The sequence below is a fragment of the Podarcis bocagei genome (genome assembly GCF_964188305.1).
Source record: "Podarcis bocagei genome assembly, chromosome: 14".
NCBI classification, from domain to species: domain Eukaryota; kingdom Metazoa; phylum Chordata; class Lepidosauria; order Squamata; family Lacertidae; genus Podarcis; species Podarcis bocagei.
The window spans coordinates 29225507-29241159 of NC_138139.1; the positions used below are offsets into that span (position 1 = coordinate 29225507).

The 15653-nt window shown below is 50.2% G+C and overlaps 1 protein-coding gene and 1 long non-coding RNA gene across 3 annotated transcripts in view; one reads left to right on the forward strand and one right to left on the reverse strand.

The window, feature by feature from the left end:
* The window catches only part of ADAMTS7 (ADAM metallopeptidase with thrombospondin type 1 motif 7), a 67881-nt gene that overhangs the window by 36273 nt on the left and 15955 nt on the right, over window positions 1-15653 (forward strand). For both annotated transcript variants that reach the window (XM_081171009.1, XM_081171010.1), the window contains exons 17-23: window positions 3478-3604; window positions 4500-4713; window positions 6520-8301; window positions 10721-10873; window positions 11825-11998; window positions 13267-13413; window positions 13564-13723. In XM_081171009.1, the coding sequence (XP_081027135.1) occupies window positions 3478-3604; window positions 4500-4713; window positions 6520-8301; window positions 10721-10873; window positions 11825-11998; window positions 13267-13413; window positions 13564-13723 (2757 nt within the window). The remainder of the gene's footprint in view (window positions 1-3477; window positions 3605-4499; window positions 4714-6519; window positions 8302-10720; window positions 10874-11824; window positions 11999-13266; window positions 13414-13563; window positions 13724-15653) is intronic.
* Window positions 894-11627, reverse strand: LOC308573950. The gene is made up of 3 exons (XR_014002272.1): window positions 10889-11627; window positions 3462-3625; window positions 894-1254 (listed from the first exon to the last, which is right to left on the reverse strand). It is a non-coding gene; the product is annotated as an uncharacterized lncRNA (long non-coding RNA).

Here is a 15653-nt window from a genome sequence, read left to right on the forward strand (position 1 = left end):
CGGCCTGCTCATAGGTGCTGCTGCTGACCAAGGGGCCGCCAATGGAAGCGGGCAGCCTTCACTGAGCCATCTCCCAGATGCTTCCTATCTAAAGCCGCCAAGGTTAGCAGGCAGCAAACAGCCTGTTTTGTCCAAACAGTTGTGCTAAAATAGCTCCAGAGGTCTGGAAATAGCCCTTGTGCCATCTGGGAGGGCGGTGGGCAGGCGCCTCTCTTTCTCCTGGAGGAAGGATTGGCATGGCAGCACAGAAGGAAGGGGAGGCAGGAAAGAGCCATGATCATAATTCAGCTTAGGACACCTTCTGCCTGAATCTTGATGCTTTTATTGCAGCAGAGCAGAGGGTATTCCAGGAAGCCAGAGCTAGAGCCTGGGTAGCTCAGTTGGTTAGAGCATGGTGCTGATGATGGCAAGGTTGCAGGTTTGATCCCTGTATGGGGCAACTGCATATTCCTGAATTGCAGGGGGTTGAACTACTTGATCCTCAGGGCCCCTTCCAACTCGACAATTCAATTATTCTAAGTAGGGATGGGTGATCTATCAATTGTTGTTGTTTAGTCGTTTAGTCGGTCCGACTCTTCGTGACCCCATGGACCAGAGCACGCCAGGCACTCCTGTCTTCCACTGCCTCCCGCAGTTTAGTCAAACTCACGCTGGTAGCTTCGAGAACACTGTCCAACCATATTGTCCTCTGTCGTCCCCTTCTCCTTCTGCCCTCCATCTTTCCCAACACCAGGGTCTTCTCCCGGGAGTCTTCTCTTCTCATCAGGTGGCCAAAGTATTGGAGCCTCAGCTTCAGGATTTGTCCTTCCAGGGAAAACTCAGGACTGATTTCCTTAAGAATGGATAAGTTTGATCTTCTTGCAGTCCATGGGACTCTCAAGAGTCTCCTCTAGCACCAGAATTCAAAAGCATCAATTCTTCAGCGATCAGCCTTCTTTATGGTCCAGCTCTCACTTCCATACATCACTACTGGGAAAACCATAGCTTTAACTATACAGACCTTTGTTGGCAAGGTGATCTATCGATATATCATCCCAAATCGGTTTGAAATCCATATCCTGATATTTTGTTTATTTTTAGAAATTGGGGTTTTTTGTGATGGGGGTGACAGAGCACACTTGGATCCACTTTAATTGCATGAACTTTTCTGATATGTGCATGCATACCGGCCGTAAAACACAAGACAGTCTGGTAGCATCCTCAGCCTATCCGAGCTTACAGGGTGAGGTCACATTGTGCACGCTCCTTTGAGCTCTGCAAAAGAAAGAGGGAGGTGGCAATGTAACTGTACTGTTGGAACATGGACACACCAAATCAAATAAATCCTCAGGAAAAGGTTTCTCTCCCGTGGGATTACCCGTGGGCCTCTCCCGCTGCTAGGATTGATTTCTGAGGTCGGCTGTTGGCTGTCCCGCCCGGCGCTCCTCATTGCAGAGTCTTGGCTTGCAGCTCACCCCACGTGGCAGGAGATCAGTTTCCAGGATTCTTTCCCAGCCCTGTGGAGTTCCATGCATCCAATTGCAAGAGCTCTCTTCAGATCGGCACTACTGTTCCTGGCAGAAAAGGGCTATTGTTCCCGCAGACAATCTGCAGCATTGTACGTGGAGGAGGGCCCTGAGTCCGCCCAGCAGAAAACCGACTCCGCGGGAGTCCCGTTACCAGTTGCACCAATTATTGCAGGAAGGCATTGCCATAAAAACAAAAACACAGATGAATAAATTGCAGCTTTTGTTTTTTTAAATAAACTTAAGGTCAGGACCAACAGTTTAGATTTCTTTCTTGTTAACGGCTCTGGGCTCTAGGTCACAAGCGGACAAATCAACCTCTGAAATGGAGCGGTTTGGGCATTATTTAAGTCTGCTGCTTTTGAGGGTTCTGGTTGAGGGAATAGGTTTTCTTTGTCCTGCATGGTGAAGCGCTTTTATGCCTGGTTTTGAGACCACAGCCCCACCCCATCTTAGAATAGCTTAAAGATAGGGAGTTGGATGCAGGAGCTGTTGGTGCAGAGGCCCTAACAAAGAAGGGGGGGGCAGACAAAGAGGGTCCTTGTTTGTTAGCTGGTCATCCATGCACTGTGTGTGTGTGTGTGTGTGTGTGTGTGTGTGTGTGTGTGTGTGTCTTGGCATGCTCCGTTTTCAACCTGATCTTTGCTGACCTCAGCCCCCCAATGGTGCTCCGTGGTGACTTAATTACAACATTCCAAGTTCTCTAGGCTGCCTCCTGCTGCTTCCCCTCCCTAACCTTGCAGGGCTGGGGGGTGGGGGTGGTATTGTTAGTAACAGCTGCTCACAGGTGCAGGGCTTAGAGACCTGCAGCGTCTTCTGCAATCATTAACCCCTGCGCTGCTCCCAAAAGGTCCTTGCTACAGCTGGCTGCCCAATGCAGCAATTGTGTGTAGTGGTGGGACTCTAACACCCAGCCGGGGAAGTGGCTGTACCATCAGCCCTGCATGCAGAAGATCCCAGATTTTTAAAAACAATTTATTATTATTATTATTATTATTATTATTATTATTATTATATATTTTCTTGTTTTACAAAAGTGTTTGCAATGTCTCTCTCGTATTCGCCCCCCCCCCCCATGTAACATTTTTACAAATCAGTTTCATTTGTCGAGACATTAGGAAGAATAGGGGGAAAGAGGTGGGGGGAAAAGATGAGTGGGGGTGGGGTCGGGTGGTGATGTTTCTATTTTACTTAATATATGTGGGGTTTGGTGTCAGCGTTGCTTGTGCAGGTTCTCTGCTGTTCACTTGTGTTCCTTTGGTGGTGAGAGAGGTTGGGGTTGGCCTAGGGTGTGGTTGTTCATTTGTGGTTGGCTGCGGTGGTCTTTGTTTTCATGTGTGAGTGGGGTGGGTGGGTGTTTTGGATCAAGTTAGCCATATTGATTTGTATGCTGTTGGTGGTTTTTTGTCGTTGTCTTGTTTGGCTGTGTATGTGATAAAGGGGAGCCAGATTTAATCCCCAGTCGTATCTCTAGGTAGGGCTGAGGAATGGCCCCTCCTGAAACCCTGGAGGGCCACTGCTGTCCGTTGACGTGCAGCTGTTTCAGTCCAAGAACCTCTTTTCCTCATGATCAACCTTCAAGTGGGGAAGCACATGCCAAGAGTTTTATAACATAATCATAGAATCATAGCGTTGGAAGGGACCCTGAGAATCATCTAGTCCAACCCCCTGCAGTGCAAGAATATGCAGCTGTCCATTATGGGGACTGAACCTGCAACCTTGCATACATAGTTCTCTGCCTCCCTATTTTATCCTCACAACAACCCTGTGAGGTGGGCTAGGCTGAGAGGGAGTGACTGGCCCAAGGTCACCCAGCAAGTGCCGTGACTGAGTGGGGATTTGAACCCTGGTCTGCCAGGTCCTGGTCCAGTACTCTAACCACTACACCCCACTGATCCTTAGTTCTTGGCCTGCCAGCATGTACCGCTGTGCACACGGGGCGTGCCTGATACGCACCTCCTTCTCTCCTCAGGGGTCCAGCGGCAGGTTGTGCACTGCATGGAGAAAGTGGCTGGGATGGTGGAGGAGCACTATTGCAACGTCCTTAGCCGGCCGGACGACAAGCAGAAGAGTTGCAGTGAGGAGCCGTGCCCTGCCAGGTCAGCTCAACTCCTCTGCATCTAAACCACAAGAACATAAGGAGAGCGTGTTGGATCAGGTCAATGGTCCATTGAGCAAAGCATCCTGTTCCCCAATAAGTGTGAAAGGAGCCTCTTAGAATCACAGAATTGTAGAGTTGGAAGAGATCCAAAGGGTCATCTATTCCAAACCCTTGCAATGGTCATGCTCCCAGAGTTGGACGTCTAATTGCTCTTTCCCTAGCCTAACCCTTGAACTCCTTATTAGACACCGAGAGACAACAGGACTGCGCAAGGTGCCCCAACTATATAATTGGAGATATCGAGAGATATATAGCTGCACCGGCAACATATCTCTTCTTTCTCGTATCTAGAAATGCAAGAAGGGCCTTTACACTCGCCAGAAACTCGGCTCTTCCCTCGCCGGTCCTGGAAGGCAGCTTTAGAAAAGTCCCGTATGCTCAGAGACTTTGCACCTGTCCATTGGGAGAGATAGGAAGCCCAGAACACTTGTTCTTTAGATGTACCTTCTATGAAGATGCACGTAGTAAGACCATTGATCCCCTACTGGTGAGGCTCGCTGACCTCCCGCAAAAGCAAAAATTTGACCTTTTCCTGTTAGGCAAAGATCAGAAGATGACCTGGATGGTCGCCAGATTCTTTGTACAGATCTGTAGGCGCAGACCATCTCCCAACTCAAAATAGTCCACCATGAAAATCCCCAAACTTGGTTCCATGGGTGACTCTGGGTCAACCCCCTGGGATAGTTTATTGTTGTACATTGTTTTTAAATTTATTGTTGTACATTGTTTTAAGTGTCTGTTTTACCTTTGTGGCTGTACCCCCCCAAGTGTGTTTTATAAGCTGGTCTTCGACCATAATAAATTATCTATCTATCCTGCTCACTCCCTTCCAGGTGGTGGGCTGGTGAGTGGCAGGCGTGTTCTGCCACTTGTGGGGACACTGGGCTGACGAAGAGGACCGTCCTCTGCATCCAGAGCGTGGCACTGGATGAGCAGCGAGCTCTGCAAGCCAGCAAATGCCAACATCTCTCCAAGCCAGATGCCACGGCCCCCTGCAACCGAGAGGTCCTCTGCCCGGCTCGGTGGCTGGCTGGCAATTGGTCCAAGGTGAGGAGAATCTGAGCACCAAAACCCTTGCTGCAAGTCTTGGTTCAATCCACAAGGGCATCTCCAGGTAGGGCTGGGAATGGCCCCTGTCTAAAATCCTGAAGGGCAGCTGTCAAATCAATTATTGAGCTAGATGGACCCCATGATCTGATTCATTATAAAGCAGCTAGCTTCCTACCTTCCTCCAGACAGGAACTGGAGGATTTTCCTTTGCATAAATAACCATGGCTTTTGCAAATTTGGCAAAGGCCAACACTGTACTCTGAAATCCAAATGCACTTGAGAGCAAGCCCCACCAGAGATCTCGCTAGGTCCTTGGGAGAGGACAGAGGAGGCTGCCCAACATCCTTGGCCTTGGGCAATCTGGGTTTCCCCTCCCCGGGTCCGTACAGAAAGACTCCGCTTTTAATGTGGCTGGCAGCGAGTCACATGTCCTTGTGGCATGAAACTATTTTCGGTATGTGGGTTGCTGCAACTCTGGAGAAAGGTCAGAAGACCTCTTATCTGCTCAGCCGCAACAAACATCCTTCTTGTGATTTGTTTCTCCCTGTTAGCAAATCCCCACTCGTTCTTTTCCCCCTCAGCTAGGAATCTTGCTGGGATGAAGGGTGGTACTTGATGGGAACCCCAAATAGAGATGACCTATGAAGTCACTGGGTTCCAGCCCCCTCCAGGGACACCCGCTAGTCCCCCAGCTGTCTGGGTTTTTCCATGCAAGCCAAGCTTCGTCAGGAAACAAAGATGACCTGAAACTGAAGAACGATGGCTGGGTTTAGATTGAGCTTCTGTAGTGGAAAGAGCAAATGACCTTGGATTATAATGATTTCTGGCCCTTTTTTGCATGAACCAGCCTTCCCCAACCTGGTGCCCTCCAGAAATTTTGGACTACAACTGGGGCACCAGGTTTGTTTATTTACTGCATTTATATTCCACCACCTGTGTCTCCAAGGAGCCCAAGGTGGGGAATACATGGTTCTCTTCCCACCTTCTATAATCCCCACAACAAACCTGTGAGGTAGGTTAGGCCAAGAGGTCATGGCCAAGTGGATCCAGTGGTACCTCGGGTTACATACGCTTCAGGTTACAGACTCCGCTAACCCAGAAATAGTGCTTCAGGTTAAGAACTTTGTTTTAGGATGAGAACAGAAATCGAGCTCTGCCGGCACGGCGGCAGCAGGAGGCCCCATTAGTTAAAGTGGTCTTCAGGCTAAGAACAGTTTCAGGTTAAGAACGGACCTCCAGAACGAATTAAGTACTTAACCCAAGGTACCACTGTATTGTAAACCTGGTCTTCCAGGTCCTAGTCTGACGCTCTAACTGGTGGTTCCCAAACTTTTTGGGGCCACCAATCCCTTGGTTTTATAAACCCTTCCCCAGTGTTCCCTACCCTATAAAAGGCATTATCAGAATAGTGGTTTGCATGACCCACTAAGGAAGACCGTAACACAATTAAATTCAAAACAGTGACAACTAATTGCACACACACACACACACATATATAAAATCAATTAAAACTATTTAGTTTAATTACTACAACAAAATTGATGGACAAACCATTGATACCAGCTTTTTCAAATCTGATAATCATTTACACTTCCTGTTCCCACTTGCCAACGCTTCTTAGCACCCCCAGCTAGGTAATCCCATTGCCCCTCGGGGGAGCTACCACCCACTTTGGGATCAACTGCTCCAACCACTATACCACACTATCTCTCTTGGAGGATCAGAACATAGAGAAACTACCAGCACGGTGTTGGCCATTGATGTCTCTCACACTCCTTATTTTCTCTCCCCTTTCCCATACAGTGTTCGGTCACATGTGGAAGTGGGATACAGCATCGCCTGGTGTACTGCCCCAATAATACCAGAGCCAGCTGTGATCCAGGGCAAAGACCAGCCTCTGAAATTGCCTGTTCGTTGCTGCCCTGCTGGAACAAGATCGAGAGCATCTTCCCAGACTGGTCAGGCTCTGGTTCCTCGAGCCGGGAGCTGTACAATGAGATCAATTTCATCCCAAGCCACCCCATCCCTCGATTCAGCCCTTTGTCACCCAAATCTGAAGACCTCAATGCCATAAGGGAAGAAGACTTTTCGGCTGGCAACAACAAAAAGGGAAACGTGTTTGTGGATGATTTTTACTATGATTACAATTTTATCAACTTCCATGAAGATCTGTCTTACGACCCAGCTGACGCCAAGGGTGGTGGGAGAGAGGACTTGTTGCCAGATGTTGGGGTGAAGAAGGTCAGCAACGTGAAAGAGGACCCTCAAGAAATGGCTCCTGATTCTCTCTCTACTGTAAAGCCAGAGATGGACCATGGAAGCCCAACATCTCCAGCTGTTGTGCAGAATAGCAAAGGGGTAACCAGTGGGTTTCAAGAGCATAGCACTGCTGTCAGTTGGCATGGTTCTTTGGGTACAGCCGTTGCTGTCTCTCCAACCTCCTCCATGGCAGTTAACGTGAAGGAGAACCCACCAGCCATTTGGGGAGATCTTCCTTCTTCCACTTCTGCAGCTGCAACGGATTTCCCTTCTGGCACCAACACCCATGTATCTGTCAATCGTGCCCAAGAAGACACCACACATTGGGAAGGGAAGGTAGCAAACACGGCCCCCTCTGTGATCTTCCCTTACTTGACCCTCCTGACTCCAACCGTACCTTCTGTTGAGGGCAGCCCCAGTCAAGACCATGACTTTAGCATTCGCAAGAGCTGGAAGGAAGACGTTGGAGGCTCAAAGGTCCCATATCTCAGCACCATAGGAGACAATGGCTTGTTGGGCCGTGGAGAAGGTGGTGGTGCAGACCGGGCCATCGTTGATCTCAAAGATGACGTTGGTGATGGACGCAGAATGGAAGAAGCCCTGGTTAGGACAGTTGCGGCAGGAACTGCAGAAACAGCATCAAAGGGGACGCATGGGAACTTCGTTTCTCCACTGCCTGGTCCTACTGAAACCACTCTTCACCTTCCAGCTCAGGTCCCAAGCGAGACAAGCAAGAAGCTTGATGATGGTGTGAGTCCATACGACGTGGCAAACAGCAAGAGCCTTGCGGCAGATGCACAGGACCTCCAACACTCTCCTGCTGATGTAGTCAAGGCCAAGGGCGAGTCTCCCTCCCTGGAGCCCCCACCCACCTTTGCATATGAGCCACCTGGGCTTGACAGCAATACAGTTGAGAGGCAGCCCCCTTCCAGCCGCGTTCTGCTCATGCCACACAGTCCCAACTCACTGGGGCAGCAGCTGCCGACTGAGCCGACGTCCTTGGAGTGGGGGCCCTCCTCCTCTGGCTCTGTCCCTTCCATGCCACCTGCACCAAGGCAGAAGGAGGAATCTGTTGGAATGAAAACCAAGTGGGATGCTGAGCATATCCCTCCCAGTGTGGGGGACCAAGGACTCTCTGGGGGCAGAAATAAAAGTGCCCCCCATGGGGCTCACTGGATGTTTGCAAGCAGCCATGGAGGTCTCGGGCCTAGGCCCACGACTGTAAGGCACCAGGAGGAAAAGGAGGAGAGGACGCTCTCAGTGGCTCCTCCAGCTACTGTCGCAGCTGCTCTGAATGCCAGCTGGGAAGCTGGAAACTGGAGTGAGGCAAGTTCCTGGCCGGAAGGAGAGGATACCTGCCGGTTGCAGGGAGTTCTCTGCTTGGCTCTGAGCCCCTTGGCACCCGGCCTGCTTTCCCCAGAGCTCAGCTCTGCAGAAAGTGGGAGGGTTTGGGTCACACTCTCGTCCAGAGCAGGGTTAGCTAGCCCGGTTCCCTCCAGTTGTTGTTGGGCTGCAATTATTTTTATTTATTTGTTTCATAAAATGTACATATTGTTTGATTGTAAAAAAAAAACCCAAAACCACACAGCAGTTAAAAAAATAAAACTACCGACAAGAAGCATTAACAACAATAATTAAAAACTTCTAAAAAGTTTTTAAAGTCTAAAAACAGATCAAAACTCTCATCGACTTTCTAAGCAAAATTGTTTAGACAACAATCACTGGCTATGCTGGTGGTTGGGATTTTATTTATTTGCTATTTGTTTATGTATTAAATTTATATTTCTCCCCCTACCTTCCTGAAGGGTGCCTAGATTGGCTAAAAAACATAAGGGGAAAGGACATATGCAATATATAATAATTAAAATGACATCATACCTTCCAACATTTCTCCGCTGAAAATAGGGACATCCTATTCAACAACAACAACAGCAATATTTCTATTTATACCCCGCTCATCTGACTGGGTTGCCCCAGCCACTCTAGGCTGCTTCCAACGTACAGTGTATAAAAAATAATAAAACATTTTTTAAAAAAACTTCCCTATACAGAGCTGTCTGGAAGGGAGTTCCAGAGATGGGGGTCCTGACAGATAAAGCCCCTTCCCATGTTCACACTGCCCTTTCCATCCAGGGGCGATGCTGGCTATGCTCTGCCGCCACGGCTGGAGGCATCAACGCTTTCGAATACCGGTTGCTGGAAACCACTGGAGAGGAGAGTTGCTCGGGTCCGATTGGGGCAGCTGGTTGGCCACTGTGAGAACAGGATGCTGGACTTGATGGGCTACTGTCCTGATCCAGTTGGTGCTTCTTATGCTCTTAGGTGCTTAAGAAGCTCCCCCAACCTAATCATAAACAGCAAGTTGGGACATATGGAGTAAGGCTCTCCTTTAAGTCCGCATCTTTTAGGGCTCTGTATACTAGCACTGCAGTCCCATGGACTGCAAGAAGATCAAACCTCTCCATTCTTAAGGAAATCAGCCCTGGGTGCTCCCTGGAAGGACAGATCCTGATGCTGAGGCTCCAATACTTCGGCCACCTCATGAGAAGAGAAGACTCCCTGGAAAAGACCCTGATGTTGGGAAAGATTGGGGGCACAAGGAGAAGGGGACGACAGAGGACGAGATGGTTGGACAGTGTTCTCGAAGCTACAAACATGAGTCTGACCAAACTGCGGGAGGCAGTGGAAGACAGGAGTTCCTGGCGTGCTCTGGCGCATGGGGTCATGAAGAGTCGGACACGACTAAACGACTAAACAACAACAATACTAGCACCAGTGCCTTGAATTGGACACTGTAGCTCACTGGTAGCCAGTGCAGGACTCTCAGATCTGGAGCTGTAGTCCAACCACCTCTGGACGGCACCTGCAGACCCTCCAAGTGTCCCTATTTTCCAGAGACAGTACCAGATTTACAGAAGCTGTCCTGGTTTCTGAGTTTTTATCCTGGAATGTGTCTCTTTTCTTTAGGATGTCCCTCTTTCCACCAGAGAAATGTTGGAGGGGACGTCTCTATTTTGATTGGAGAAATGTTGGAGGGGATGTCTCTATTTTGATTGGAGAAATGTTGGAGGGTATGGACTAGGGTGTCCCTATTTTCATCAGAGAACTGTCGGAGGCTATGCACCTTGTTGGCTACACCTGGTCTAGAGGAGGTGGAATGGAGGGGGGTTGCAGGTGCAAAGAAGACCGTGTCTTGGGTCCAAGGTTGTCTTTTCAGACCATGTGGCCTCTTTGCCTGTTGGGACTCTGGTGATTGCAAGAAGCTCCAGCAGGCGGTATGAGAAGGCAGTGGCAGATGGGGATGGGCAAGAGTTTGAGCCACTGAGTAGAGGGGCTGTAGAATCTTTTTCAACTCAAAGGTTGCCTTCCAGGGGCCACATGCTGGTAGTGGGCGGGGCAATAGGCAAAAGTGGGTGGGGCAACAAGTATGGATTTTTAAAACCTCTGTAGGCTATCTTCCCCACACATTCTCACCCTCCTCTTTATCCTCCATCCAGACCATCAAGAAGCATCCCCAGAGCTCCAGCTAGGGCAAAATACTCAAGGAGGGTGTGGAGCAAGGCCAGAAGGGGTGTGGCTTGGGGAGAGTCAGGAGGGCCAGGCGGAGAGGACCGGAAGACCACATTTGAGAGGACCTGAGGTTCCCTAGCCCTGCTTGGAGAGGCAGGAAGTGAAAACCCAGCTCCGTTGAATTATCGGGGACTGAGCAGGCCTGGGTGCTAACAGGGCTTCCTCTTTCTTCCAGTGCTCCACCACATGCGGCCTGGGTGCCATTTGGAGAACAGTGCGCTGCAGCACAGGGCAGGAGCAAGACTGCAGCCCAGCCCGGAAGCCCATCCCTGCCCGGAGGTGCTACTTGAGGCCGTGTTCTAGCTGGCGCGTCGGGAACTGGAGCAAAGTAGGCAAAACTCACCTCAGGCAACACCCTTTGCCGAGGAGGCCTCTGGGGCTCATCTTCACACACCCCTCTTGATCATTTTTTAAAGTATTTGCTCCATGTTGCGTAGCAGCAGGCTGCACTTGATGACTTCTAAAGTCTGTTCCAACCCCAAAATGCAGTGACTTCAACTGGAGCCAAAGCCTCAGATCTTTGCAATTTAACAGTGGGTAAGGGAAGAGACAAGGGACACGGGTGGCGCTATGGGTTAAACCACAGAGCCTAGGACTTGCCAGTCAGAAGGTCAGCGGTTCGAATCCCCGCAACGGGGTGAGCTCCCATTGCTACCCGATCCCTGCTCCTGCCAACCTAGCAGTTTGAAAGCACGTCAAAGTGCAAGTAGATAAATAGGTACCGCTCCGGCGGGAAGGTAAACTGCGTTTCTGTGTGCTGCTCTGGTTCGCCAGAAGCGGCTTAGTCATGCTGGCCACATGACCCGGAAGCTGTACGCCGGCTCCCTCGGCCAATAAAGCGAGATGAGCGCCGCAACCCCAGAGTCGGCCACAACTGGACCTAATGGTCAGGGGTCCCTTTACCTTTAAGGGAAGAGGCATGGAGGCAGGCCTAAGCCTGCTGCCCCTGTCCGCTTTCCTCCAGTGTGCCATTGAGGCAACTGCCTCAGAATGCCTTAGGGTAGCGCCGGCCCAGGCGGCCAATTACCACGGATAGTCTTATCCTCCGTGATAGCCTTGACCTGAGGCCACTCCCTGCCTCTCAGGCTGGCCTACCTGAGAGGGGCCTACCATGGGGGGAGGCCTACCATGGGGGGACGGGACAGCAGGGAATTGAATAGGTAGGAACCAAAACAGGCTCCTTTTGAGAGCAGCCACGCTGCTTCCGAATATCCCTCCACTCCACAACGGACAGGGGCCAGCTCTCAGTCGGCTTCTCTTTGCACTATTTGGCACCCAGTGCTCCAGGACCTGTGGAGGCGGTGTGAAAGTCCGGGACACCCACTGCGTCGACAGCAGGGACCAGCGGCCCCTCCGCCCCTTCCACTGCCAGGCTGTGCTGTACAAGCCCCTCACCCAGATGCCCTGCAATAGCAAGGTGTGCCTCGGCTGGTACACCTCTACCTGGAGAGAGGTGAGTCGGGGGCAGGGGGCAAGCAGAGAGGGGAGGAGGCTGTGAGCCCAACCCAGAGCTCCCTTGTGCTGGGGTGAGGTGTGGGTGTCTTGCTCCAATTTTTCTTGCTGCTTTCTTACCCCAGATTTGAGTAGGCTGCAGTGATGAAGATGGTGATGATGTGTGACTTGGATCTCCACCCTCTGTAGCATCCATTCATTTTTACCACCATGCTGAATGGAAAATAAATTCCAAAGACAATGAATGACCCCCCCACCCTCCCTTGTAGTTATTGTAGTTATTAATTATTTACAGTATAGCCTATCTTAACCCCCCGACAGAGACTCAAGGTGGCTTCCACAAATCAAGACAACACAAATAAAATACGAAAAAACTAAAAACAATTGTTGAAAAGTAGCTGAATTAAGAACAATATAAAAAATAAATCTGTTAAAATACAGATTTAAAAAACAAAACAAAGCAGCACAGCTCTCATAAAAGCCTTTTCCTTAAAAAAACCCCAGTCAGTTCCCAAAAGCCTGTTGGAATAAAACAGTCTTCGCTGGATGATGGAAGGACAGCAAGGAGGGAGCCCATCTGGCTTCTCTAGGGAGAGAGTTCCAAAGCCTGGGAGCAGCCACCAAGAAGGCCCTCTCCTGTGTCTCCACCAAGCATGTCTGTGAGGGTGGTGGAACTGAGAGAAGGGCCTCCCTTGAAGATTTCAGAGCGCAGGCAGGTTTGCATGGGAGAAGATGGTCCTTCACATAGCTTGGACCTAAGCTGTATAGGGCACTGAATTGTAGTTTTTCTACTGTGCCATTTCGGTTTAATAGGAATGTCTTCTGCCAGGTGATGCTCCCTGAGATCTGATCTGCTTTAGCAAATTCATTCTCTCCCCAAAGACTTGGAAGCTCCCAAAGAGCAGGAAATGCAGGCTGCTGCTCCACTGATGTGCCTTAAATCAGGGGTAGCCAACATGACGCCCTCCAGATACTATTGGACTGTAACTCCCAGCATCCCTGTCCACTGGGGCTGGTTGGGAGTTGGAGTTCAACATCTGGGGGCCACTACAATGTGCTGCCCCAGCCCAGAATGGACCTCCTTACTCCACGGGAAGCCCAATAAGCAGACAAGCCCATGGAGGTTACTGTGTGGCCTCCCACTCCTGTTTTGACTGCCATGCTTGCTCCTTGGCTCAGAACTAGCTTCTGCCCAAGCACCCGCCTGCGTCCACTGTAGTGGGTTGGTGGTGCTTCCTTCTCAGCTGATTCCTGTCTGTTTCCTGCTAGTGCTCTGAGCTGTGTGGAGGAGGGGAGCAAGAACGCCTGGTGACCTGCCCGGAATTTGGACGGTGCGACGAAGCCCTCCGCCCAAACAACACCAGACCTTGCAACGTCCACCCCTGCACCAAGTGGACAGTGGGATCCTGGGGGCAGGTAAGCCAGGAGTCCTTCTTCTGAATCCCTGGTGGGAAGGAATCCAGAATGCTTTTGATGATTGGAAGTTAGGGTGCTACCCCCCCTTCCTTGGGGTGGTCCAGGGCAGGCTGTGGCTGGGTGGTCTGAAGTCCTTTTTGATCTCTTTAGTGCACGGCCATGTGTGGGGGAGGCATCCAGAAGAGGCAGGTGAAATGCATGAACACCAAGACTGGGGAGGTGGAAGAAGACAGCAGCCTTTGCGACCATGAACCGTGGCCGGAGAACACGCAGAAGTGCAACCCCCAGGACTGCAGCCCCAGCCCACCAAGTAAGTGGTGGGGTGGGGTGGGATGGGCGTGTCAGGAACTCGTCCTACGCTTGAGTAGGACCCTGGCAGAGACACAGCCCGACTGGCATGTTCTCTCCCTCCTGGTTGTTCGTTTGGAAGCTTCAAAAGCTTTCTTCAGCCTGAACATCACAGCGACCGATGCCAACAGACATCAGCACACTTAGGGACCTGCAGAGTTTGCGCAGCTTGCATAAGCGACCTCAGCAACTCAGCATTTTGGCTAATCTACTTTATTTACATATAAACACACACGGAGCACTTCAATATGGCTCCCTCTCTCTCTAGCATCAGACAGCAAAGAGAAAAAGGTCAAAGGACAAAGCACTTCACAGAACACAGTAACACAAACATCCTGTCTCCGTCACTTCCCACTCTGTGGAGTCAAAACATACACCGTCATGTGATAGACAAAAATCCCATGACTGCAATCATGGAGCAGGAATTCTAACAGGGCGGAGGGGTGGGAGAATTAGAGATTCTGCAAGACGTATTAGCAGTGAGGACACAAGAGTCCGGCCTCTGGCCACGGAACTGGTAAGAACCAGTTTAGGAGGAACCTAACCGAATATTAGAGTGAAAAAAACAGCTGCAGATAAGGTGCAAGGAGGGTTCTGTACGTTCAGTAAAAACTTTGTGTTGATTCAGTGTTTACAAGGAGCATGGTTAGATGAAGAAATGGCAATGTGCTGGGTGGCAGAAGTGGTTGGCTAGAGAGTAAAACAGCCAGGATGTTGCATATTTCATATATGGGGCAGGGCGTGTTAGTGGAATGTTCTCACAGACACTTTGGGGCTCTGTCCCGTACTGCATTACAGAATAAAGTCTGACTGATAGGCAGTTTGGTTTGAACCCACAAAGGGAATTTTCTCCCACAGGAGTCAGGGGACTCAGCTATACAGCTGCAAATATAATAGTTTAAGTGCCACTAGAAAAATTCAATATATTTTTCAAAACTTTTTTTTAAAGCATTTTCACAGTGTTTTTTTTTATGTCTAGATTCCACCAGAGCCACAGCAACAGGGGAAAGGTAGTCAGCTCTTTCCCTGCCACCCCCATGCAATTTACCTTCTTAAGGGCTGAGGCCTGGGTAAAAATAGAAGCAATTGGCTGGTGCCTTAAAATAGATGGTGTTGGTGCCAGGCAGGCCTCCCTGCAGAGAGCATTCCATAAGTGTGGAGCCACCACTGAAAAGGCCACTTCTCCCATCGGTCTTATCCACTCAGTGCAAAGAGTACACTGTAGAAATGTCGATCTCCTCCCAGCAAGCCCCTTTGGTGCAACCCCCCTCCACCCTCACCACTTAGAGGTCCAGCACCACCTGCCTGCTTCTGGTCCAAAAATGCAAACTATGCAAACGCTCCCGAGGGCCTGATCCAGCATAGCCTGTTGTATTGTCCTGGTTGTTGCCAAAAGATTACACTGGTTTTCTGTGCAAGGGCAGGGCACAGGAAATGTTAGCCTTGCAACAAATGCCTTTATCCAGAAGAATACTTGTTACTCATGGTAATAGCGCTGAGAGATAAAGTGGGGATACAGATCCTGCGGTGATGATGGATATACAATGGCCTTGATGTATAGGGTCATGATTTCCCCCCACATAAACGATGCAAGACAATGTGAGGGAATGGGGAGGGCTAAAGACTCTGGGTTTTTTAATGGCCTATATTTGGTTTATGGCCCAGGGCAGGAAGCGCTGATGGGAAAGAAAACATATCCTGCTGAACTCTGGAGGGAGGGGGAAAGTCTCGTCCGCTTGCCATATGAAGTCAGATCCTTGCTAAAGCTGCAGGCCTGGGCACAGAGGTGTCCGGTCCCCTTGGTCTTTAGTCCAGAACCCCACGCAGGCTGCTGCAGAGTGGTCTTACGTCATAGAATTGTGGAGTTGGAAGGGAGCCCAAGGCTCATCTAC